Source organism: Gopherus flavomarginatus, chromosome 10 (assembly GCF_025201925.1).
Source record: "Gopherus flavomarginatus isolate rGopFla2 chromosome 10, rGopFla2.mat.asm, whole genome shotgun sequence".
NCBI classification, from domain to species: Eukaryota; Metazoa; Chordata; order Testudines; family Testudinidae; genus Gopherus; species Gopherus flavomarginatus.
The window spans coordinates 37,503,364-37,530,424 of NC_066626.1; the positions used below are offsets into that span (position 1 = coordinate 37,503,364).

The 27,061-nt window shown below is 37.5% G+C and overlaps 2 protein-coding genes across 51 annotated transcripts in view; both read left to right on the top strand.

Annotated features, from left to right (window-relative positions):
* TTN (titin) overlaps positions 1–27,061 on the top strand; it is a 312,200-nt gene that overhangs the window by 33,455 nt on the left and 251,684 nt on the right. For all 50 annotated transcript variants that reach the window (XM_050916743.1, XM_050916742.1, XM_050916769.1 and 47 more), the window contains exons 33-43: positions 645–908; positions 1,006–1,266; positions 1,413–1,673; positions 2,554–2,814; positions 2,909–3,050; positions 3,140–3,305; positions 3,802–4,033; positions 4,826–5,110; positions 5,213–5,338; positions 8,324–8,512; positions 14,028–14,084. In XM_050916743.1, the coding sequence (XP_050772700.1) occupies positions 645–908; positions 1,006–1,266; positions 1,413–1,673; positions 2,554–2,814; positions 2,909–3,050; positions 3,140–3,305; positions 3,802–4,033; positions 4,826–5,110; positions 5,213–5,338; positions 8,324–8,512; positions 14,028–14,084 (2,244 nt within the window). The remainder of the gene's footprint in view (positions 1–644; positions 909–1,005; positions 1,267–1,412; positions 1,674–2,553; positions 2,815–2,908; positions 3,051–3,139; positions 3,306–3,801; positions 4,034–4,825; positions 5,111–5,212; positions 5,339–8,323; positions 8,513–14,027; positions 14,085–27,061) is intronic.
* On the top strand, positions 14,926–26,701 carry LOC127030393 (titin-like). Its single transcript, XM_050916797.1, has 2 exons — positions 14,926–15,011; positions 15,160–26,701. Exon 2 carries the CDS (start codon positions 15,207–15,209, stop codon positions 23,040–23,042), a length of 7,836 nt encoding a protein of 2,611 aa, XP_050772754.1. The 5' UTR covers positions 14,926–15,011; positions 15,160–15,206; the 3' UTR covers positions 23,043–26,701.

A 27,061-nucleotide genomic window follows, 5' to 3' on the forward strand; every position in this document is an offset into this window, starting at 1 on the left:
AGGTCAATGTCCTTTGGCTCAGGACCTAAAATACAAAATAAAGCTAAGTATGATATACACAGGGCCAGCACAATCCATTAGGTGACCTAGGCAGTTGCCTAGGCCACTGATATTTGGGGGGCGGTGACCCCAACGGCCGCATCTTCAGCTGCCCGGTCATCAGCGGTATTTCGGGGGCGGGACCTTCCGCTGCCCAGGGCACCAAAAAAGCTGTTGGTGCTCCTGGATATATATCATCATTATTACAAACTGTCTGTATTTAAAATGCATGATGTTTGAGGCAATAAACGGATACAATTTTTGGATGTTCCATATTAGAATTTAACATAATATTTTGATAAAAACATATTCAATGTATGCTGTAAGGCATTAAAACGTCAACATTTGCCAATTATGTAGTAGCATTTTAAATACAGAAAAGCTATGTTAATCTTAGATGCCTATAGCTGCTGGGAAATGCTGTTTTGTTTTGGGAGGGGGTTTGGGGGGATGGCGGGGGCTGGTGACCATGATAGGCGTGTGAAGTGTATGTCTTTGGATCTTAAAATAAAAGTGGATCAGAACATGTTTTGTAAAATGACAATATTTAACTGTCTTTGAGTTTCAGTTTGCTTTTTCAGCTTTATTGGTAATTGTTTTTCTAGCTGTTAAAATAAAGAAGACACTAAAGAACCTAACTGTAACAGAAACACAAGATGCAGTTTTTTCTGTGGAACTTACCCATCCTGATGTTAAAGGAGTTCAGTGGATCAAAAATGGCATTGAACTTAAATCAGATGATAAATATGAGATTACAGTAAAAGGAACTGTTTACACACTGCAAGTGAAAAATTGTGTTATCACTGATGAGTCCATTTACAATTTTAAGCTTGGAAGGTTAGGTGCCAGTGCCAGACTCCACGTTGAAAGTAAGTCAATTTGTGAGCATTTCAGCAATTAATCTAATGACTGATTTAAAATTGAAATCACAAGTATGAATAAACTGTTGTGATTCTTTTCCTTAAGCTGTTAAGATAATCAAAAAGCCAAAGGATGTGACTGCTTTGGAAAATGCCACTGTTTCCTTTGAATTGAGTGTTTCCCATGATACCATACCGATCAAATGGTTCCACAAAAATGTTGAGATTAAGTCAAGTGACAAGTACAGAATGCTCTCTCAAAGGAAAGTTCACAAGCTGATGTTGCAGAATATATCTCCCTCTGATGCTGGAGAATACACAGCTGTAGTAGGGCAATTGGAGTGCAAAGCAAAGCTGTTTGTGGAAAGTAAGTATTTCACACCACACTAGCTCATGTATTATAACTAGTCCTTATACAGGATAATCTGTTACTCCTTGCATTTCCAATTTTATAAACAGATTTTAAAAGACAATACTATCTGGTTTTTTTTTCATTCTCTTGTTTTTTCATAGCTGTACATATTACAAAGACCATGAAAAGTATTGAGGTTCCTGAGACCAAAACTGCCTCCTTTCAGTGTGAAGTATCTCATTTCAATGTACCTGCTGTATGGCTAAAAAACGGTGTGGAAATTGAAATGAGTCAAAAGTTTAAAATAGTGGTTCAGGGGAAACTCCACCAGCTCAATATCATTAACACAAGCAGTGAAGATTCTGCAGAATATACATTTGTCTGTGGGAATGACAGAGTCAGTGCAACTCTGACAGTGAACCGTAAGTGAAAATAAAAATTAACCAGAGTGTTTTCTATTACCAAAATAGTTATGATATTAATATATGATTAAAGCTTCTTTGTGTTCAATATAAACTGAAACACACTCCATCTAGTGGTTGAAGCGGGAATATGGGAATCAGGAGACGGGGGTAAAATTCTCAAAAGAAGTACCTAAGGAGCCTAAATCCCATTTTCAAAAGAGATTTAGGCACTTATGAGCTCAAAGTCCCTTTGACTTTTATTAAGGATTAGGCTTCTAAGTGGCTAGATCACATTTTAAAAATGAGACTTAGGCTCCTAAATCATTCAGAAACTTTTGAAAATGTTATTCCTAGATTCAATTCTCAAATCTTGACTCTGACACAGAATGTCTCTTTGATATTGCACAAGTCATTTAGCTGCACTGTGCCTCAGTTTCACCATCTATAAAATGAGAATATTCCCTTTTCTAAATTATTTTGAGGTCCTTGAATGAAAGGCGCTATACAACTACAGAGTGATATGGTTTGTTTTTGGCATTTGTTTGGGTTTTGAGCTTAAAACTTTTTTTTTTCCAGAAAATAAGATTATTCAAGTCACTATGAGCTTTCCATTGGTTTTATATTTTTCCTTATTGATTTTACAACAATATGTGATAAAAAAAACAAATACACCTATTAAAAATTAGTAACTTCCAAATAAAATGCACTCTCTTTTTGGTAATTTTTGTGCTAAATGCAAGAAGCCAAGTTTTCAATTAATGGCTTATTTTATAATATTTTGCAAAACCAATGAAGGAAGGACCTTAGTCTTAATACAATCTGATTAAAGGATTATGAAGCAATTCAGGTTCCTGTTAAGACACATTCTTAAACCATATGGCTATTTCTTTTATTTTAGCTATATTGATTACATCCATGCTGAAAGACATCAATGCTGAAGAGAAAGATACAATAACATTTGAAGTAACTGTCAACTATGAAGGCATCACATACAAGTGGTTAAAGAATGGGGTGGAGATAAAATCAACTGATAGATGCCAGATAAGAACTAAAAAGCTTACACATTCTCTTGCCATAAGGAATGTCCACTTTGGTGATGCTGCAGAATACAGTTTTGTTGCTGGGAAAGCTGTTTCATCAGCCACTTTATATGTGGAAGGTATTTGTTTTCATAGTCTGTATATTTAAGGAATGTAATAGCCCTCCTGATATATGTTTACAGCGCTGATCGTATATCCATGGTATTTCCCTAGCTCGACACATTGAATTTAGGAAGCACATTAAAGACATTAAGGTTGTAGAGAAGAAACGAGCCATTTTTGAATGTGAAATATCAGAACCTGACATTTCAGTGCAGTGGATGAAGGATGGCCAGGAACTCCAGCTTGGTGACAGGTAATCTTTTTCTTCTGAACAAGACCCTAGTATTCCTTATATTTTTTTCAGAAAAATAGCTCTGTTCTTTGTCTTTCTGTTGTCTTTAGAGTGAAAGTTCAGAGGGAGAGATTTGTCCATCGCCTCCTCATTTCTTCCACAAAGATGTCTGATGCTGGACAGTACACTGTAGTAGCAGGAGGAAACATGTCCAGTGCTAACTTAGTTGTGGAAGGTCGTGATATTCGTATCAGAAGTATCCATAAAGATGTTCAGGTACAGTATATACAAAGGGAATACAATCTTGATAGTTCTGTTGTTTTACCATTGAAAGAGCAACAACTAATGAATGGGATATATTGAGCCAGGGGTAAGAGTGTACCTAAACTATATGAGATAATCACTCCCCCCCCGGCAAAAAAAAACAGCAATAGTCGTGCAGTCGGGGCCTCCCACTATATTCTGATGGGCCACCCTCATCACCACGATAAAGGCCTTAGGGATTCTAAAGACACCTACTTCTCATCAGACAGGTAACTTTCTTCTCATTGATCCAAATAGGACATTAATAAGTGGGTGGAGGAGAGCACATCTGCAGCTCTCAGGCCTATATAGCTACTTTGAGTTGGTGCACCAAGTAGTAGACATCCTGTGTCCTGCTGCAGAGACAGAATTCAGAGCCTCCTGAGTTTTCCCCCATAAGGTTTAGTGAAGCAGGAGGGCAGCTGTAAAAGCAGGTGCTATTTGTAATATTTATTCTACTTGATAAAAGGTCACTGAACGACAACGAGCTGTAGTTGAATTTGAAGTCAATGAAGATGATGTTGATGCTCGCTGGTATAAGGATGGCATTGAGATCAATTTCCAGATTGAGGAAAGATATCGATATGTTGTGGAAAGACGAATCCACCAGATGAGCATCACTGAAACAAGATACAGCGATGCTGGGGAATACACCTTTGTAGCAGGAAGAAACAGAAGCTCTATTATTCTTTATGTTAATGGTATGTATGTTTGCAATATTGTTGTAGCCATGTTTGGTCCCAAGATATTAGAGAGAGACAGTAGGACTAAATTCTGTTGGTGAGACAAACAAAAATATTACTTCACCGACTTTATGTCTCTAATAGTATGCATGGACATTCATTTTGCTCATCATTGCATTTCCTATCCTGTGTTTTCTGTATCTCTGTGAAAACTTGTTGGTGTTATAATACTGTAAAATTGGGATAACTTCAGAGAGAGAACCCCGGACAGTTGGGGCTGCTTGTGCTACGTCACCGCTTCCTGTCCACTCTTTCCATTGAAATGGATAACTGATTAAAATGTTATAGCACTTCTTATCTCTGCATCTACCTAAGCCAGTCAATCCTCTTACTTCCAAGTAAAGTAAATAAAGCAGTAGTCCCTTAACTTTGATATCTCAAATATGTAGTATTTGAGGGATCAACCTAAGTTTTCAGAGATTTTTTTTTTACAATTTCATCTTTCAAAAAATCTTATACACTAAAACAGCTATTTGTTTTAAAACATTTTTTCTTGAGTCATCTTTATTCCAGCCCCAGTTCAGTATCCCTTGACCAAGAAAATCCCCCAGTCAAGTGAAGGGAAGACTTTGTTGTGTGAGAAATACTAAACTGGATCCTCAGTCACTGGGAACTTTGCATGAATAAGGACTGTGGATTCTGACCACTTGACAATAGTATTTTTGTTTGGCAGAGTAAAAGATCTTACTAAATTTTTAATAATTTCAATAAGCAACACATGTTTAGATCCCCCTTTTTTTTAATCTGCAGCTCCAGAGCCACCCCATATTATTCAGGAGCTTCAGCCCACCACCGTGGAATCTGGTAAACCTGCCCGCTTTTGTGCTATAATATCAGGCAGACCACAGCCCAAAATTTCCTGGTATAAAGATGAGCAGCAGCTATCTGCAGGCTTTAAATGCAAGTTTCTTCATGACGCACAAGAATACACTCTATTGTTGATTGAGACTTTCCCTGAAGATGCAGCAGTTTATACGTGTGAAGCAAAGAATGACTATGGAGTTGCCACTACTTCAGCTTCACTTTCAGTGGAAGGTAGGTTTCCCATATTCCTTAGAGTGTATTTGAAATGGTATTGTCAATATTTTGTGATGTATGCTCTTCCATACGGTCTAAACTTTTGGTCTCTTCCTTTAGTCCCAGAAGTTGTTTCTCCTGATCTAGAAGTGCCAGTTTATCCACCTACTCTTCTAACACCACTTCAAGATGTTGTTACTTCTGAGGGACAATCTGCTTGTTTTCAGTGCAGAGTTACAGGGACAGGTTAGTTTAATGAAATCGTATACAATTTTTGTTATATCAGAATTGTTCAGCTTATCTCAAAGCAAATCTAATAGCATACGAGCTGAAATCAACCTTTATGAGAATTGTGTAACTATCAGATATACGTACGAAGTAGTGTTGGCTGTATAATTGACTGGCAACTAGCTGCCAACAGACATGAAATTTAAGAGTCCCCTGAAGCTAAGCAGTGTTTTAATAGGTGGTCATGGGCTCAGTAGTTCTGACATTTTTAATCAGATGTGAACCTTCATAATGCTTTTCAGAGTACTGTCTGCTACATGACATTTAAAACGGTCAGTGCAGTGATATGGCAGAGCTTTAAAGCCCTAACTGCAATGCTAAGGAAAGCATTGTCCTATAAATGAGCATGAACAGTGAGCAAAGCTTCTGGTGCCACCTACTGACATTTTAAAAAGAAACAGGTCAAAAATCTGCCTTGACTTTCACCCCGAAACCCTTAATATCCCCTGGATGTACCATTTTCAGTACCATTCATGGAAACATTAAACTAAAAATATATGAAAATTAGCATTTTTGTTTTATCCCAGCATCAGAATTTGTTTTTTTTAATTTACACTTATTCAAAATAGACTTTCCTTATATAAATTTACCATGTTTTAATTAAATAAATAGCATCTGATAACTAACATTTTTGCCCATGATGCCATAGTAGCTAGTTTGATAAATTAATCTGCAGTACTATTATTATTATTATTATTACTCCACACAGTCTTGGAAACTATTAATAATAATAATAAAACATTCACATGTTACTGTAGAGATACCTGGTGCCTAGCATAAAACAGTATAAGATTCAGTCCCTGTCCCAAAGAGTTTAAAGTAGATTATAGCAGGAGTTCTCAACCAGAGGTCCAGGGCCTTTTAGGGGACCATAAGCAGGTTTCAGGGGAGCCTCCAAGCATGGAAGTGTTTGACTTGCTGGGGCCCAGGGCACAAAGCTGAAGCCCCATTGGGTAGGGGTCAAGCACGGGGCTTCCAGCCCTGCCACCTGTGGCTGAAGCCGAAGCCTGAGCAACTTAGCTTTGCAGGGATCCCTGTGGCATAGGCCCCCATACAACTGCCCTGCTTGCTACCCCCAAATGCCGGCCCTGGCTTTTATATGCAGAACACCAGTTATTGTAGCACTGGTGGGCCGTGGAGTTTTTATAGCATGTTGGGGGCTCAGAAAGAAAAAGGTTGAGAACCCCTGGACCAAAGCCCAGATTTAAATCATTTTTTTAGTTATAAAAATGTGCATGAAATGAGTAGCATCTACTCTTTTTGCATTCCTGTCACTTAAAAGTGCAATTCTTGAGTTGGAAAAAGATTAGAAAACAAATCTGCTTCCATGATAAAAATTGTGGTAAGACTCAGAAAATACACATGAGAGTTTATACTGGAACTGACATCTTAATTACAGCTATGTAAAGCACGCCACAATTGTGTGTGTATCTTTATGTGCATGTTGATGACTGAGAGATACCTTTGCAGCACAGCACATGGGGAGTTGTTCCTGCTCTTTTTGTATTGTATATGAATGAATTTGGATATTTCTCAAATACAGCCTGAAAATATTTTATATTAGCTTAACTAATATATTAGCATGAAAACATATTTTCAAATTGTGTACGCTACAGTACTGTTCCCTGCAAACATTGTATCTTTATTACAATGACAGCAGTAAAAAGAATTAAAATACTTTGTATATGCCAGATCAGTGTGGTTAGTGATGTAGTTCACTGCCAGGTTTGATGACTGGTGCTATCCTCTTCTTCCCCAAGCTGGCAAGGTCTATAAGATCTGGGAAAAACAACAGGCTTCATGCATGAGACAAGAAGGTATCTCACTGGACTCAATGGTGACCTTTCTTGTCAGTTATGGACTGGCATTAAAAAGCTTCACACAGGCCAGTACAACTAAAACAGATCCTCAGCTACAATGATTACTACCAGCTGAAGATCTGGCCCTAAGGTCTAGAGGGTTAGGGATATAAAAAACTGGAGATTTCTCAGAACTCAGATAGAAAAATAAGCCATGCACTCCCCTCCTCAGAGAACAGATGACTATTGTCATTTGTTTGAATTGTTTGGATCAGCTCAGTCATTTTGTAGCCTACTAGATGATCAGTTTTAAATGAGAATTTGAGATTTAAGATAAATATAAAATAAAATCAGTTCTCCAGTAATAATAATAATAAATAGCTGCAGCACTTAAAAAAAAAAAAAACAAAATACAGGGAAATTGTCCGAGATACTGTGGATGCAGCTCTAAAGAGCCACCTATATTCATGTGTCTTAGCATGCATCAGATTCTGCAAAATGGAGCATGATTGGAAATGAAAGGAAAATGGACTCCCTACAACTTCCTCTGCTCCTTTCCTATGCCAGTATCCAACTCCTCCCCTTCTCAGTCACTTCCAGCAGCCACCAGACCTCTTTGCCTGGCTCAAAGGCACAGACTCCATGCTACCCTTTTCCCATGTACAAACCTCTGCTCTCCCTTATGCTCCTACAGCCATCAGCTGAGCTCCTGCATCTGAGCTGATCCTTCCATATTTCTTCACCTACCCTCACAGATGAATTCTCAATGGAGAGTTCTACTTAAAATATGATGCCAAGATATAGTCGCTGAGATCTTTCATTTTTCATGCTCACTGGCAACATTTAAAGCCTACTCTGCCTCTGCTATTTCAAAGATATCCAGAAGAAGAAAGAGAGAGCCAGATTTCCAGTTAATCACTGAATGTAGCAGTAACAAAATAAGTTTTCCCTTCCACATACTACCAAGCCGGAAATATAAAATAACCAATAAGCTACATGTCTTTAAACAAGTCGTATTGTACATTATATATTCAACTTCAAAAAGCTGTGATATAAGTGATTTCTACTTTGTGTATTTTTAAAGCATTTACCTACAGACACTGTATCTTAATCTTGCATTTCTTTTTTTATTTTACTTGATCAGATCTGAAAATCTCTTGGTATTGCAAAGATAAGGAGATCAAGCCATCTCGCTTCTTTAGAATCACTCATTTTGAAGACACTTGCCAGCTGGAGATTTCAGAAGCCTATCCAGAAGATGAAGGAATTTATACCTTTGTTGCTAGTAATTCTATAGGCCAAGTGACAAGTACTGCTAACTTGAAGTTGGAAGGTACAATGTGCAATTGAAAAAGAAATAATGTTTTAAAATCAGTTGTGTGCCTATACTAATATTCATTAATAAATATATGTGAGTCATTGTCATGTCATGTCATGTCTTTTAATTCAATTAATCAATATCATCTTACAATGTCCACAACATTCACTTGCATCTCCAAGACATAGGTCATGCACAGTGTAGTTTGTTTCACAGTTTTGCAACATTCCATGCACTTCACCTTTCAATTCTTTTCATTAGCAGCATCCAGCATGCCTCAAACAAGGTAGAATCCTTGTCCCTAACCTAAGTCTGTTAAACAGATTTTTATTCCGTTAACAAGCCTTTGCCTTGTGAAGATCTCTAAAGAGTTTTGGTATTGATAAAATGTTTTCATGTAAGAAACGTTAGAAAATCTTAAACAAGGGCATGCACCAGATTTGTGCAAATGAGAAAATAAATTTGCACTATTATGCATTCTGAAAATATTGATCGCAAATTTCAGAACAGAAAATGATCTAGAGGGTTTGTTATTTTAAGCTTGTGGTTCTTAGTGTTATTTAACCAGAAATATATTTATTTTTATTTTTGCAATATAATTTATAAACTATGGAATTAGTGATTCATATTGTAAAATTGCCAGGCCAAAAAGAAAAAAAAATTACGAGAGAGAGAACTTTGATTGTAGCGTAGGGTAAGAAATTAAAAGTTGGCATGCTTCTTTTCAGGATTTAAAAAGGTTGAAGAAGTTACATCAAAGTCCCAATGGCATGTTTCTTCATCAGTTTCACTTAAGAAGGAGCCCACCTTTATCCAGCCTATTTCAAGCTGCAGGGTATGCAGCGGGGAATCAGTCAGATTTCAAGCCAGGGTTTCTGGCATGCCAAAACCAGAAATCCAATGGTTTCATAACCAACAGCTAATGTTGCCAACAAAAGATATAGTTTTCCATTTTGATGAGTCTACAGGCACAGCTATGCTGATAATAGTAGATGCTTTTTTAGAGCACGCTGGCCAATACTCTTGCAAAGCAGGAAATAGTGCTGGAGAAGCAACTTGCACAGCTACACTTACAGTGACTGCCGAAGGTAAAGCCCCATTTTTGTTCAAAGGGATTCAGTTTGTTGTATACCACTGTTACTAATTACCTCCTTTCCTCTTTTCACACCTTTTAGTTAGCAGCTAGTTCACTAATGTTGGTAGTATTAGCTGTAACCAATAAACCACTGTCATTTCCTCAACTTTAAAATGTCATATAATTTAAAATCTCACAAAACTGTGTCCTATATATAGAAAATATAGATCTTTTACTAAACTACGCAAGTACACACTTTAAACCAGAGAGCTGGTGATAGTCACACCATTGTCTCATATGCTCTACACTGGGCTGTAAAAACTAACAGAAAATACATCCTTAAAGAGTATCATAACAGATTATTTGATATTGGAATGGACAGCTTCAGTGAAAAGAAGAGACGAACATCAGCTGTGTATCAACTGCATGAATACAAGTTATTTTCCATTCATCTACGTGAATGAATTTTCTTTTGTGTCAAGAGCATAATGCATCTGGCATGCTGAGTTTTTCCCATGAAGATATCTTTCATTCTCATTATCCATACCATTTTATTTTGTTCTTAAGTTGGCCCATTAAAGTACATTAGTTGTTAATATTGTAATTTTTTTGTTACTTGATTACACAGTGCAAGCCATAGATAGGCAAAGTTCTGGGAAAGATGTAAAAGAGTCTGTCCAGTCACAGGCAATATCAGAAGTTCATGTTGCTTCCCCTTTCACAAAGAAGGAGACCCAGGCTTATAAAAAAGAAATTAAAACAATACAAGAACCATCGTACCAACTGGGTGTGCAGGTTTTGGAAACTCTATCAGAAAGTTTAACCATGAAAGCTACATCAGTGAAAGAAACAGAAACCTTCCATACAACAGTCCTTTCACAAACATCGCAAACTACAATGAAAGGATCTGCTGCTGCTGTTCAGGAAATGAGAGAGGCTTCCCCAAATATTCTTCTGAAACTCTATGACCAAACTGTGAAATTTGGCGATACCGCGCAGTTCATTTGTGCCTTAGAAAGCGAACACTTTTTAGAGGTTCTGTGGACCCATGAAGGTGAAAGGATAAAAGAGTCCGAACGAGTGAAGCTATCACAAAATGGAACTGTCCTATTACTCACAATTATAAGTGTCCAACTGTTAGATCAAGGACTGTACAGATGTACTGTGCATAATGATCATGGAGAGACAACAACAACTGCTGCACTAACAGTAGAAGGTGGATATTTGATTTTTAACATTATGACTTGCCTCATTTCTACCTAATCATTTCTGCGTATAGCTCACTCACATTTCCTAACACTAGTATTTAATTTAGAAAGGTATATTTTATGTTCTTTTTCACATTTAGGACTCTATTTGTAAATGTCTTTTGCAGCACCAGGCAGAGAGTTTTACAACTTGCTTGAGAAGTGCATCATGGCTGTTCCCAGCAAATTACAGCCAAATGGAATTTCTACTCATCAATTTATCAATTTAAGCCACTGATATGCAATGAGACATTGACTTGGTGGGAAGTGTTCACCTGGAAGAACAGGACAGAAGGAACCAATTTAATTTTGCAACTTATGTAGATTTCTGAAGTTGGAATTTGAGAGAGAAATTCCTTTTTAAATAAAGGAAAGGGGGGAACATTAGATGAACAAATTAACCCAGACTGTAGGCCATTCCAACTTGCACATCTTGAGTGGCACAGAAGGTGCTACATATTTGCAAGGGTTAATATTTAAAGCAGTTTATTTGCATGTTTTCTTCAAACACCCTAAATACAGGTCTGTTTTTTCCTCCTGAACGTGACTATTCATTGTGTTCAGTGCTATAAAATCCTTGCTTGTCTACTGGATTTAGGAGTCTCTCTTTCCCAAGACTATATTAATGACCTACACAGTCTTCCCTCACACCTGTGGGTTTTTTATTTGTAGGATTCCTTTCCCCCTTGCCTGTACTCCAGGGCATTAAAATATCAGCAGTTTCTGCACATGTAATAACATCTTTGGAGAATAGACATTGATTTCCTTGACTCCTGTAGACCCAAAATGGGCCTTTTGTTCCTTTGGCACTGTTCCCCTTAGATAATGTGGCACTGCTCACCATAGATAATGTGATAGCTGCTTTTATGAAATCAGATGCTGCAGGAGCAACTGCAGCATGAACATGAGAATAAAACTGTCTCATGCTCTTCCATTAAGTCATTTGCCATGCACCATTCATCTGGCTCTTACGCACCAGTTAAGTCCTTTCTTTCCTGTCAATCTACATAAAGTGTTGTCTCTACATGATCTTCTGTTAGTCTATAAGGTGCCACAGGATTTTTGCTGCTTTTACAGATCCAGACTAACACGGCTACCCCTCTGATACTTGTAGTTACCTTCAATATTCAAAGGAAATACCTTTGATTTAAATTAGGGCTGTCAATCACAAGCAATTAATGCAAAAATAAATTAACTAGATTAAAAAAGGCACGATTAATCGCAGTTTCAATGGCACTGCTAAATAATAGAATACCAATTTATATTTATTATAAATATTTTTGATGTTTTTCTACATTTTCAAATATATTGATTTCAATTACAACACAGAATACAAAGTGTACAGTGTTCACTTTATATTATTATTTTATTACCAATATTTGCACTGTAAAAAAGAAACAAAATTAATAGTATTTTTCAATTCACCTCATACAAGTAGTGTAGCGCAATCTCTTTATCGTGAAAGTGCAACTTACAAATGTAGAATTATTTTTTCATATAACCGCACTCAAAAACAAAACAATGTAAAACTTTAGAGTCTACAAGTCCACTCAGTCCTACTTCTTGTTCAGCCAATTGCTAAGACAGAAGGTTAACATTTATGAGAGATAATGCTGCCCACTTCTTATTTACAATGTCACCTGAAAGTGAGAATAGGTGTTTTCATGGCAACATTTATAGATGATGTTGCTAGGTATTTGTACCAGATATGCTAAACATTCATATACCCTTTTATGCTTAGATTTGTAGATTATCTTTTTACAAGGCAAATATTTGTAATCAAACATAATATAAAGTGAGCACTGTACTCTTTGTATTCTATGTTGCAATTGAAATCAATATATTTGAAAACGTAGAAAAACATCCAAAATATTTACAATAAATTTAAATGGGTATTCTATTGTTTAGCAGTGCAATTAAAACTGTGATTAATCACAACTACTTTTTAATCTTGCGATTAATTGTGATTATTTTATTAGTTCGACAGCCCTAGTTAAAATTAAAGATGTGCTTGCTTGTGTTAGTCATTACAGACCAAGTCGTAGTCCCTCTTAAGTCAATGGTAGACATCCTACTGACTTAATTGGGACCTTCTTTTAGCCTCGCATGAATAGAGCCCTTACATGTGTCTTAACTCATATATTTCATAGTTTATTTTTAGTTTGAGCACTAACATGCTGAACATTTCTTTTCCATACTAAACCCTTTATTTTTATTTCTCTAAGTATAAGGGTGTTTTATTCCTGCCAACCACCTAATCTAATGCTTTTCCTAACTTTATTCTTACCTAGCTAAAGAAGCACACGCCAAAGCAGTAACAAAAATTACGCTTGACTCAGATACTAAAAGCACTAAAACAGTCAAAGAGTCTCAGATTCAAACAACCTCCGAAGTTAAGGAAGAGTCTTCAAAGGAAACATCAAGCATGTTAATCACTTCAGCTCAAAGATCACAAGGAACTGAAAAACAAAGGAACGGAGACTACTACCCTGATGTCGTACCATGCGAAGAGATCATAGAAACTGGTGCCAAAGCACCAGTATTTCTTGAAACTCTGCTCCCAGAAACTGTTGTAAAAGAAGGAGACGATATGTCACTCTTTTGTGTAATAAAGGGTGTGCCTACTCCTTGTGTGACTTGGCTGTACAATCAGCTAATAGTTGAGGAGTCTGCATTATGTTCCTTAAAACACGATGGGCCACTGTGCAGTTTAAAATTACTGAAAGTTGTTCAGAATCAGAGGGGTATATACAAGTGCAGAATAGTTAACTCTGCAGGACAAGCTGAGTGCAGCACTCATCTGAGAGTGACAGGTTGGCAACTGCATGTTCTTTCCAAACATAAATTCCTCTTGCATACCATCATTGCATTCAAGTACATTCAGCCCATGGGAAACAGTAAAGAAAGAAAAATATGACACATGTGTGGATGTTGAATGTTTGCCTCCTGGTGTTTAAGGCATGTTAAAGGCATGGTAAATTACAGGCAAAAATCATAAAATGTTGTAGACAAGTATACAATACAAATATGTTTTGAAGCATCTGATCACTGTTCTGTCAAATTTATCAGGTGTTTGAGATGTTTTGGCATGTACTCATGTATGTGTGTGTGGATTTTTTGTATCATTGCAACAGATATTCATAGTTTCAACCTCACAGCCCATTAATGGGTGCGTTAATTGATCACAATGATCTCTATTTTATTCTAGCTCCAGAAAAAGTTCTTCAAGAGAAGATAGAAAAACAGATTGAAATGGAAGTGAAAGGTACAGTCACAAATGGATGTCACGCTAAAGCACTGATTTAGCGTGAAAAAATTAGTAAATCGTTAGAAACTTTTATTTGCTTACATACAGCGTATGACAGGAAAAGTAAAATACACTTTGGAGCATATTTGAATATGCTGCATGTTTTTGTTTTAAGGGTTACCCACATTAAAAGATTAAGTTTTAAAATAAGTTTAAAACTTTACATTTATAATTATGCAGCTGTACTTTTAACTTCTACTTCATGCTGTGCAGCTGTTTACTGCTTAAGCTTTTATTTGTTAAACTCTCTTGTTAGTGCATGAGACAGTTTAAATCAAAACAAAGGTATAAAAATCTTAATGAAATGATTTTTAAACAAGTAAGCAACCTAACATTCAAAGGATAGAGTATAATAGAAAATGAATGTTACTTAGGACATGTGAAAGCTACACATTCTCATTGTATCCTCGCACTTCATGTACATACATTAATTCATCACTATACATTTCTTACACTGGCTTGCAGATAGCATATGTGGTCCATGTTGCTTGCTTTTTTTGCATAACGTTGTGAAGTTAGTGGCTGTATTAGTTCGAATAAACGCCTTCTCATTCATTTTAGCTAATTACTTACAGCTACATTTTTATATATCTTTCAAAATATTTTTTTTCAATTGTTTGAACATTTTACCATAATCAAAGGGATCAGAAAGGGCGTTTATTCTACTGTCTGCAAGTCAGGTAAGATTTTCTTCTTTGCCAACAAAAGACACAAAGCTTTTCGGGCAGCAAAACCATACACCCCTAGGAACATGTTATTTTGAAATTCATTTTTGCTTGTTCAAGAAGAAATGTCCACAGTTTGAAGAAAGAACAGACAACGAACGATTTTCGTGTCAGAATCTTTAAAACAGAGCAAGCCATTGCGTTTATTCGAACAAATATGGTGAGTGAATTTTTTTTCTGGATTTGTGATGAAATCTGTAGCATGCCCCCAATTTAATTTAATATCTTGCCATTTCATTTCTTTTCATTTTTCAAATGTAAGAGAGAAGCAACAGAGTACGCTGTAATGTAACGTTGTTCTCTTACAGAACTGTTCTTCGGGGAAGAGCCTGGATGTCCTGAAAAGCGAAGTGAGATGCGAGACGCTTTCTCCAATTCTGAAGACTACTTAGACCATGGATTTATGTCTGTGCAGAGATGTGCAAGTAGAACCTCTTCTATAAGTTCTTGGTCTGAGACTTTTAAACCTTCTTTCACTCAAAAGCTGAAGTTTAGATCTGTTTTAGAGGGGGATCCCGCAGTTTTCCAATGTAAACTCATTGCCTGTCCAACCCCCGCAATTACATGGTTTCATAATAATAGGCCTATCCCTAAAGATCTGCGTAGAATAATAACAATGGAGAGTGATATGCATATTCACAGCTCCAGCCTAGAGGTTAGAGAAGTTCGAGAGAGGGATTCTGGGAGCTACAAAGTGTTTGCCATTAACAGTGAGGGTTCAGCTGAGTCAACCGCTTCGCTGCTAGTTGCACAGAGAGAGGAGCAAAATGCAAAATATTTAGATTTCCTGAGAAAGTCCAAACGAACCCATGAGAGTATTGAATGTCTGGTTCAGAAGAAGAAAGAGGGTAGACTGAAGGTTTACCTGCGATGCATTGGCTCTCCTTTCGATAAAAGGCAGGAGACTGAAAAGATATTAAGCGACTTGCCTCCTGCAAAGGGAATGGTGCGAACCATAAGCTTTCCAAAACTCCCCGTGTTAAGGGGACAGGAGTTTGTGTACGATAAAGAACAGGTAAGTAGCAAACGCACCGCAAGGCACAGGGATCATGGAAGTGATGCTCTGCTTGATGACGAAATAAAAAGTAAGTTGCAACAACTGCGGGAGGCCAAAAGAACCATGCTGGAAAAGAAGAAACTGCGCCTGTCAGAGAGAGAAACCGAGACAGAGTCACGCCTTGAATCAGTGCGAACCACAGACTTTAGAGATGGTAAAGACCGAGGGACCCCTCCAGTCCATTGGACCATTGAGAGTGAGGCGATACGCTCTGACTTCCAGACAATAAAACCAATCCATACATGCACCTCTTCACCCAAAATGCCAAGTGGTGAGGAGGGTGCCGTGCACCATCCTAAACCAGACTCTGCTAAGATGCCAGAGGACTTTCACCTGCGAATGGAACAAATACTGGGGCTTTCCAAACCCTCCCAGAGTCCTCGGGACTTTCCTGAAGGAAGCATCAAGGCAGAAACATTCCAAACAAAATCACTAATTACACTGAAAGAACCAAAGAGAGAGCAATTTCGGGGAGACCCACCATTAGAGCAACCAGAGCCAATTGCCCAAGTTACCTCCATCGACTATAGTTATACACACAAGGAGCCACAGGACTCAAGAATAGATACCAAGCCAAAAGAACATCTGAAGGAGTTCCAAGCAATGACAGCCAAGAAGAAAAGCCCTGAATCCATAATCTATGTGCTTCTCTGTGATGGACTAAGCGAAACTACGGAACTGGAGAATGTGATGTCTGAGACAATCACAATAAACATCAATGAGCCTGTTGATACTTTTGAAAGCATCCAAACAGAAAAGAATGAAGAAAATGCAATGTTAGTACTGGAAGACTCAGCAGAAATCAGAGAGTCTGCATTGGTAGAAGTCTGTGAAATAAAAGAAAAGTCTGCCAGGTCAGAGAGCCCTATTCTAAAGCTTCTGAAACCTGGCCCCCCTTTTTTTGTTCATGAAATTGAATCTCAGGAAGCAAAAGAAGGAGAGAGTTGCATATTTGGCTGTCATTTCTGTGGCCATCCGCAACCTATTGTTACTTGGTATAACAATGACAAACCGATATCATGTAACCAGGACTATGCCATTCACACGACAGAGAGCCGGTCTACCTTGACTTTCCAGTCTGTTCTCCCTCAGCATGAAGGATCCATCACCTGCGTGATATTTAATGAATACGGAACTGCCACAACATCAGGCATGCTCAAAGTGAAGATTAAAGAGAGGATTGAGGCTGAACCATTCACCACCAATGAAGATGAACTATTAAAGGATTACGCAGAAGAGGAAGAAGAACTTAGTTTTCTGTTCAACAAAATGAAAGAAAATCAACGAGCTTTCAGTAGTGAAAGTAAAGCCACCCTTTACGTTCCTCAGGGTAACCTGCCCATACCTTGTGTTTCTGACTCAGACTTGCTTTCATTTCCTGTGGAAATCAAAATAATTGCTCCTACTCCGACTCCAGAACAAGATGAAGAACTGAAGGAAATAGTTCATCCTGTTGAATTTGTACCTGAACCATCACCTCAGGACCAAGTTTCTCAGATAATAAAACATAAATTTAAATTTTCCTTTGATGTTGTAAATGAACCACCAAAAATTGTGAAAGAAACACAAAAATATATTAATTGTAGAGAAGGGAATTCTGTCGTACTGGAGTGCTCAGTATCTGGTGAACCTCAACCGATTGTAACTTGGTTTCGAAATGGCAAAATATTAACTCCTACTGAGAAGTTTCAGTTTGAGGAGGAAGAGGATGGTAATTACAGGTTACGTATTGGTGAAGTTTCTGTGTCAGATGCTGGCACATACAAATGTGTTGCTGAGAACACAGCAGGAGTAATAGAAACTGTTTCCAATCTTACAGTAGAGTCTGGTGTGCAGAGCTTTTATAGCCATGTAGAACAAATTAGTGATGTTGAAGAAGAAACTGTTCCAGATCAGAGTGTGCAAATCCAGGAAGAGGTTGCAAAGGAACTTTTGCACAATCTTTATGAATCCTCAGTTGGATATATTGCTGACAAGTTTAATGATAGAGAGTATTCCATAAGTCAATATTTTCATAACCTCAGCACACCGAGGCAGGTAGAGCTCATGGAAAAGGAACAAAATACATCCTCCAAAGAAACAGAATCCGAACTCCCAAGATTTGTGTGTGACATTAGAAAGTCTATACTTACTGAGGATCAGCCAATAACTGAAACCCCAGACTTCCAGCAGCAGATTGAAAAAGAAGAGACAGTAAACGTTAGTGAACAAGTAGAGTTGAAGATAGAAGAAGCCAAGACATTCACTTTTGTTGGCGATTTAAGCCAGGTTTCACACCCTGAAGAACCATCAATATCTGAAAACCCAGATTTCCAGCTCTCAATTCTAAAAGAAGAGAAAATAAATGTGAGTGAACAAGTGAAGTCAAAGATAGAAGAAGCTAATGTACCTGCTTCTGCTGATGATTTAAGCCAGGTTCCACTACCTGAAGAACCGTTAGTATCAGAAAGCCCAGATTTTCAGCACCAGATTGAGATAGAAGAGATGATAAAAGTGAATGAACAAGTAGAGTCAAATATAGAAGCCAAAATATTTGCTTTTGTTGGCAGTTTAAACCAGGTTCCACACACTGAGGATGAGCCAATAATTGAAAGCCCAGATTTCCAGCTCCCGAGTGAACTAGAAGAGAAAATAAACGTGGGTGAACAAGTGAAGTCAAAGATAAAAGAAGCTGAAGTAGTCGCTTCTCTTGGATATCTCAACCGGGTTCCACTCTCTGAAGAGCTAAGAGATCAGCCTGATAAAACAGACGAAATAAAAATGGAAATTACAACCACAGAATTTACATCTAAGAACAAACTTCAAAAGATCATTGAAAGCCATACAGAGAAAGCTACATATAATAATATAGAAATTCCTGCAAGTCAGGATACAGATGGTGAAGTAAAGAGTGTGAAGGGTAAAGATGCTGCTTTTGAGAAGAAGCAGTGCTTGAAAAAAACAGTTCCTGAAGAACATAACTTTAGCAATAGAGTTACTGATCTGCGCCATCTTTATAATGGAAACACGCCAAGTGAATCTTTTAGTAACGGTAATGAAATGGAAGTCAAGGGTGCAGGGCATTTTTCAGAGAAATTAGAGCCCGAGCAAGAGAGTTCTGCTCATAAGCAAACTCTTGGTACACCTCTTGTGGCACGTTCTTTCAGTGACAATTTAGATGCACAATTTACAAATGATCAAATCCATGTCTTTGAGCAGGAGCTGAGTGCAAAGAGGAATGAATTTGAGGATCATAGTTTTTTCAGTCCTATATCCAAGATGGTACAAGAAGATAGAGATCTGTATGAAAAGGACACATGTGACAGCAACTTAAATAGGACATTTCAAGATTCAACTACCATAGAAGAGAAAGATGCGCCCTATTTGCATGCGATAAGTGATGAACTCAAAGGTACACCCGAATTAGAACAACTTGGTTTTTATGACCCAAATAAAGTAATTCAGCACGAAGAACACATGAGGCAAGAAGAAAGAACCGTGGAAGGAAAAGAACAAGATTACAGAAGCTTTGCACATGGCATAGAGGAAAATGTCTGTCTTCATGATAAAAAATTATCTGACATTGGAGAGACAGAACAGAAGGAAACCTATCACAAGGAACAAACATTAGAAAAAATAGAACCTGAAACATGCAACATTGTATTTGATTTAAAACAAGCTCCTTCAGTTATAGAAAATATAGATCAGAATTTTCAAGAACAAATTAGGAGGCAACAAGAAGAAACACATTTAAAAGGTCAGTACCCAGCCTCTCAACCTGATACAGTCAATATTGTATTTGATTTGAAACAAGTTTATTCTGCTATAGAAAATCTTGGTCAAGAACAAAAGAGGCTGCTGCAGAATGAAATATATTTCAAAGATCAACATTCTGCTTCTGAACAAATGGAACCCGATACACACCACATGGAAGAAAATGTAGAGAAAACCACATCACCTACAGGACAAGGAATTGATTCCTGTCAAGAGTTTTCCAAAGAGAGCGAAGCTATAAGCAAAAAAGATAATTCTCAAGAAGACTCCTTATCTCTAGAAAAAGTAGAACCCCAAATCCAGGGATTAGCATTTAATCTAAAACAGCATGCAGTGATTTTCTCAGAAGAATTCGTTTCCAAAGAGACTGGCAGCATATCACCGGAAGAAATGTGTTCCTTAAACCAAGTGTCATCTCCCGAGGTTGTGGAAAGAGAAACCGAAAGTTTCATAAACCATCTACAAATAAATGACACACTTGTAGAAGAAATGTCTTTAACTGAACAACTTCGTCATAATTACAAGATGCAACTGGAGGGAGTTTACATCCAAGAACGGACTCTCTCAACAGAAACTGGACTGTCTGAAATGCAAATATTTAAAAGTGACCTAGCTGACATTCCTCTTTCTACTGAACAGGGATCGCCTGCAAAAGGAATCGATGAATCTGAGGAAAATGTTTGTGTGGAAGAATCATTTAAGGAACAAATTAAAGACTTGATATTGGAGCAGACTGAGCCTAGGCCTTCAGCAGAATCCAAAATGTCGGTAAATCAATATTTCCAAAATTTAGTGCAAGAAACAGATGTTTCTGAGAGTGTGGAATCACTAGAGAGAATAGACCCCAAAGCAGACAACTTCATAACCGACATGAAAAAAGCTGCAAAGGAGAAAGAACCCACTGCATGTAAAGTGGAGCAAGAACAAACACATGTTCTTCTGGTAGAGCAAGCCACAATGAAAGAAATAAGCAGCTCTACTTTTAATGGAAGTAAAACTGAAACTGGGTGTTATACCAAAGTTATTCCCGAAGACCATCATGGTATTCAGCAGGAATCAGATATACAGGACAGGGACATTTCTTTTGCACAGTTCCTTCGTTCGTTAAGAAATGAAGAATCCATAGTCCAGGAAAGGCAATCAAGAGAAGAATTAATTGCCTCAGAGAAAGAAGAGTGTAATTTAGAAGATCAGCTTGAAAATGAAATTTCATTTCAGACTAAAGACGTTGTAAATGCTGCTGAAGGAAATCTGGATGAAAGGGGCCTATCACAAAATGTTTTGCAATGTCAAGAGCTGAACGCTGCTCAGGTTTCAGAACCTGAGCCACGTGTGTCTCTCTCAAATTATTTACTTTCAGCCGGACAGCAGGAGAGTCCAGATTTCAAAGATACCATTTTCCAGGCCTTTGACCAGAAGGAGTGTATCACTTCTTTGGAAGTTGAAGACGTCACTTTCAGCACCGTTTACAACTATTATAATCAGCAGCAGGAGCTGACCCGTCCACTCTCTCCTGAATCAGAAATGTCAATAGAAATTGCTAGCACAAGCGGGGATGAACTGACAGAATCTGAGCGATTCTATACACCACCATCGTCAGTTGAGAATTTTGAATCTCCCATGTCTTTTGAATCTTACCACACTCCAGCTGGCACACCTGAACGGTACTCAACACCTTCTGAGGAACCATCCTTCAACAGAAAGTCCCCTTCAGATTTGGTAAGGAATGGCACACCACGAGAGTGCTACACAACCCCCACCAGTGAATATCCTGAACACAGAGCATTACGTTCTCCTTTCCAAGAAAGGAGGTTGCCTTATGAAGAGCAGCACTCAGAGATGTTTGGCACACCTTGTGAAGCAGTGGAACCAAAGGGAAATGAAATGCCTCCAGCATTTATCAAACCCTTGCCCAAGAGGAAGGTCTATGAAAACAGTTTATTGGGTTTTATTGCTGAAGTTATAGGCTTTCCCGTTCCTGATGTGAAATGGTATCGAAATAAGTCGTTGCTTGAACCAGATCAAAGAGTCAGAATAGAAAAGGAGGGTGATACGTGTATTTTGGAAATCCATAATGTTCAGAAATCGGAAGAAGGAGAATATATATGCCATGCAGTAAACATCATAGGAGAAGCTAAAAGTATCACCCAAGTAGAAGTTTTGCCTCAAGATGGAAGGTCCTTGGCCTTACCTCCTCCAGTAACACATCAGCATGTTATAGAGTTTGACTTGGAACAAAATAAAACTTCAAGGTCACCTTCTCCTCAGGAAATACTTCTGGAAGTAGAGTTGGACGAAAATGAGGTTATGGAATTCGAGAAGCAGGTCAAAATAGTCACAATTCCTGAATTTACATCTGACAACAAAAGTATGATTGTTTTTCTTGATGTCCTCCCTTTTGCTCTGGTGAAGCAAACCACTGGCATGATTGCAAAAGGAGATGAAGACGTGAAAATTGACTTTGAAGTCAGTGAAATGCCCCCGTGCTTTACCACTCCCCTTTTTGATTTGGAAATTCTAGAAAATTCAGAGGCAGTGTTTGAATGTACAGTGACAGGTTCCCCTACTCCCCAAGTACAGTGGTTTAAAGAAAATACCTGCATTACCGCAGACGGCGGGAGCTACCTTGTGACTGCTGAGAAAGGAAGTCATTGTCTTAAAATACAGAATGTAGGTCATTCTGATAGTGGCACATATCGGTGCAAAGCAGTGAATAGTGTAGGAGAAACTATATGCAAAAGCTCTCTAGTTGTGCTAGATTCACAGAGAGCCCTTGCTAGCCGGAGTGGAGATGGAATGACTGATATAGTTTTAGGCAACGCTATGGGTAGGCCACAGACGTTTGATTTGCTTGTAGACAGTACTCTTCCAAATAGCAACCAGACCGAAATACAGCTGGAGTTCGAATTTGAGCGCAACACTGATGATTCTCAGAAAGCTGTCAAGTTGGTAGCTGTCACAGAACAAGAGTGTGAAGAGGAAGGGGAGAAATGTGTCAATATTAATTTTGATGTATTTGCTGAGCCATCCAAAGAAGAGAAGATAGAATTTAAAGCGGAGAGCTCAGGTAGTTGTTCCTTTGAATTCCAAGTCACAGAAGCCCCTCCAAAGTTTATCAAACATATTGTTGACTGCACTTCGTCAGTAGGATCCTCTGCGTGTTTCCAGTGCCTTGTAGTTGGTGCTCCAAACCCAAGTATCAGTTGGTACAAAGATGGGATACTGCTTGAAGGGAATAGGTACTGTATGGAGGAAAGGCAGATGGGCTATCATAATCTAATTATTGGAAATGTAATCCAAAACGATGAAGGGGAATACAGATGTGTAGCTGCAAACAGGGCAGGAACTGCTGATACAAGTGCTGTGTTAAACATATGCTGAATTTCCAAGTTTGATTTCAAAATATGTGTTTGGATTAAGCACACAACAGGTTTGCATTGTCCCTAAATTCTGTTTGTAAATGTGTAGCATTCACTTTAGGTGCTTCCTATATTTTAATGCTCATTGAGAAGTGAAATTCACAACTGATAGGCACCCCTCAAGTCCCACATGCCCTATTTTAGGAACGTGAGAGAGTTAAGTGGTGCAGAAGGCTTGTGCAGGCATTCTGCACAGGAATTAATTTAATTCCTTGCACATTCTGCTAAAGGTACCCTTTTTATCATTGTTATTCACGTATGTAGAACTTCTTTGTCTGTTTCCTATACGTGTATATATACTTGTGTTATTTAAAAGTGCAATCATCTCTGTGTCAAAAGGGCCTAGCAAACAACTTGAAATATGAAATCCGCTGTGTTCTTGTAACTTAAGTGTATAGAGTACTACTTTAGACATACGTTTCAGTCTAAACACAGTACACCTTTCAGTCAAATCCTGAAGTGCTTACAAATGTTTAACCTTTCCACCTTTCCTAGACCTGAAGAAGAGATCTGTGTAGATGGAAAGCTTGTTTCTTTCACCAACAGAAGTTGGTCCAGTAAGATTATTACCTCACTCACCTTATCTCTATTTTATACAGGCCTTATTCTGGCAATATGGCCATTGAAGACAATGTGCCTGATTCTGATCTTGATTGTAAACTAATAACTTCACTGATGTCGATGGGGTTACTCTGTTGCAAAAGCAATGCAAGTGAGATCAGAATCAAACCCAGTTGAAGTTTTCCTGCAGTAAAGACTGAGTAGGGACTTCAGGATTTGTAATAAGCATGGATATAAATATATTGTGTACTGTACCTTTAAGAGTTAGAAGCAAAGATGAGGCATTTAATAAATCAACAGACAGAATGTAATTATAAAACGATAAGAATAAAATCTCTCTTTCCCTGTACTCCTGCGCTGTGAATAAAAAAGTACACAGCAGTAAGAAAGCAGGAGACTTTCACTGAACATTTTCATTTTAAGATTAGAACTAAGTCTCCAGGGATTTGTTTTTCTTCTGTCAGTCATTGTTCTACCAGCAACATATAATGTTAAATACTGGACTGACAGAAACCAAATGGATTCACACTCTATATGAAGGTTTTCTTTTTTTCAGTATAAGCACAGCTATTGTCCTTTAGATTAATTGTTTCTTATGCAATCAAATATTTTAGGGTATGAACTAAGAAAGATTTTAAAAAATGAGATGGAAGAGTCAATTCAGGGTGAAGTAATCAGTTCAGACCTAAGCTTATCTAGCTTACACAGAAATGTATACACTGATAAAACAATTATTTTTAAATTTTAAAATATTTAATAATTCATTTATAGAAAAAGAGGGAAAAACCTACAATGTATATGACTGCTTTCTGGTTACACAAACATATACATGTGAATTTAGATGAAACCCTAAATTCAGCAGCCCTGGACTGTTGCTTTAAATATGAGTAATTATTATTTTTCTTCGACTTTACACAATGCTAAGGCTACTTATTAATTTTTGTCAGTCAACTTTCAAAATGTTTTAAGAGGCATGATGATTTTAAACTTAAAAGAAATAATGCTTTTGTGTAGTCAATTGTTTTCAAGCATGTTCTTATTTCTGTGTTTGACATGTATTCATATATGGGTTCTGTATGTCTCAAAATGTTGTTGTAGGCACCGCAGAAGTTATTCTGCATTAGTAGGGATTCATTCTGAACTCAGCATTCTCATAGAATCCTAAAGTACCCGAGAAAATTGGGTCCAGTGGTACTCGTCTTAAAAAGCCATAGCACACATGTGAGAACTTAAAAATCATTTTTTATTAAATCTCCGTTAAATCAGTCAGCAGTATTTGCTCTGCAAATGTTATTGAAGACACAGGGATGTTTCAGTAGACACATCTCCTAATAGGTGGTGATGCTTCAACTGAAATCCTTCAATATTTTGTTGTTGCCCTCAGAGATGATAAATAAAATCTACAGAGTGCCACACATGAGGATTTATTGAAGTGTTTATAAAATATTTCCTTTTTGAAAGCTTGCCTGTTTGTGGCAGTGGTTCTGTGTGGCTCTTCTCTCACAGAGAGACAAGGAAAATTATCCTTGGAAAGTTCTCCCATGAGCACTGCCATTAATGCAGATTTTAAATGGGGATAAGACAAAGGACTTGGATTTAAAGAAAAAAATCAATGTTTTTTGCGGTTTGGAAAATTTTGGTTCACTTTTTTTTTTTAATTCCCCATTGCATCAACCACTGCTCTTCCTTATTCTGTTTAGACCAGGAATAGAAGTGCCAAAATACTTGAAGAGTGAGATTCCTTGTTCTCGTGGTATTTCCTATCCAACACAAAACCGGAAGTATTGGAAATCTCACAAGTCAAACTATTTTTGTGATGTTTCCAAACTCATTTTGTAGACTCAGTTTGTTTAGATGGTGTCCATAAGGGAATCAAACCTTTCGGTGCTCGGCTGAACCTAATGTACAAGCCTTTTGAGAGTCACACATTATAAATTCGGAATATATTCAGTAAAATATATGGCATTATTATTGAAAAATTATATTGCCTAACTGTGCTGTAATGTTTGGAAAGCCTTACTTACCATTACACAGTGCAGGTGCCAAGTAGTGATGAGCTGGCACCTTCAGAAATGAAACCGAGTGAAGTCCATTGCGGTGTCACTCTTCTTAGCTAAACCCTGCTAAATACTATGGAAGACAGATTATTTTAATACCACTGATGACCACAAAATAAATATTAGTACACATTAACGTACATACGTACTTAAGTAGCTAAGGTTATTACAATTGTCATTATCACTAAACCAGTTCATGTTGAAAATGCTGGAGGATAAGAGAAATGAGTGTGTTTGTTCCAACACTGAGCTGGGTAAGAATGGTTTTGTGTTGTGCCCATATTCATTCCCTGTACAGATGCATAGCATTTACTGATTTATTTGACAGCAGAGATCCCTAGAGGAGTTTGCATGAAATGTATTGATTAAATAGGATATTAAAGGCCTGATCCAAAGCCCATTGAAAGGAATGGGCCCCGTTGACTTTAATAAACTTTGTATAGGAACCTAAACAATTATCCTAAATGTTAAATATGTGAATCGGGCATATGTTTTTGATAGAAATTGGCTCAAATTGAAACCTTAGATCCAAACATCCAAAATCTGGGAAAGTTCAAATCCAGATCTGAACTTAATAGCTCAGACTCTCTCTCTACTTTTACTGCTTATACTGTATATATAAGCAGTAAAATAAATAAATAAAAGGTGTTATTTAAAATGTCAGTTTCATGCACTGTATGACTTTGGCCAGGGACACTAAAATAAAAATATGATGTGTCAGGGTCTGACTTAAGTTACACTAACATAAATCCAGAGCTATTCTTGATTTCAGTACAGTTATTCAGGAATTACTGGTGTAACTATGATCAATATTTGACCCTATATCTTTTAAAAGTAGTGCTTAAGTAGAAATTTAAGAAAAAGAGTAATTTCATTGTCAAGTGAAATGCCTTTTTTCATTCTTAAAGACAGGGTATTTTAAAAAGAGAGTAGCTGATGTTTATTTGTAATCAATATTATGTTTTAAATATTAATGTAGATGATATTTGTGAAATAAATATGTAAATATTTACATTTGTTGTTTCTAGTAATTTATTTGTGTGTTGGTAAAGTAGTCAAAACACGCTTTTTGTGAATTTACCATCCTGAAACACACAAAACCTCATGAATTCTACTGTTTTCCTTTATGCAAAGCCACGAGTGCCGGAACAAGGAGTGCTAAGGGTGTGGCAGCACCCCCTGGCTTGACGTTTCCATCATATACAGGGTTTACTGTTTTGTTCAGTGGTTTTCAGCGCACATACATATACAAATTATGTGAACGCCATGGTGCAAAGCCTTTTCAGATATTTATAATGTAACTTTTCCTTTTTCCCAAAGGAATACACTTTGGAAGTAAGCAGACAAAATATGTTTGTAGCTT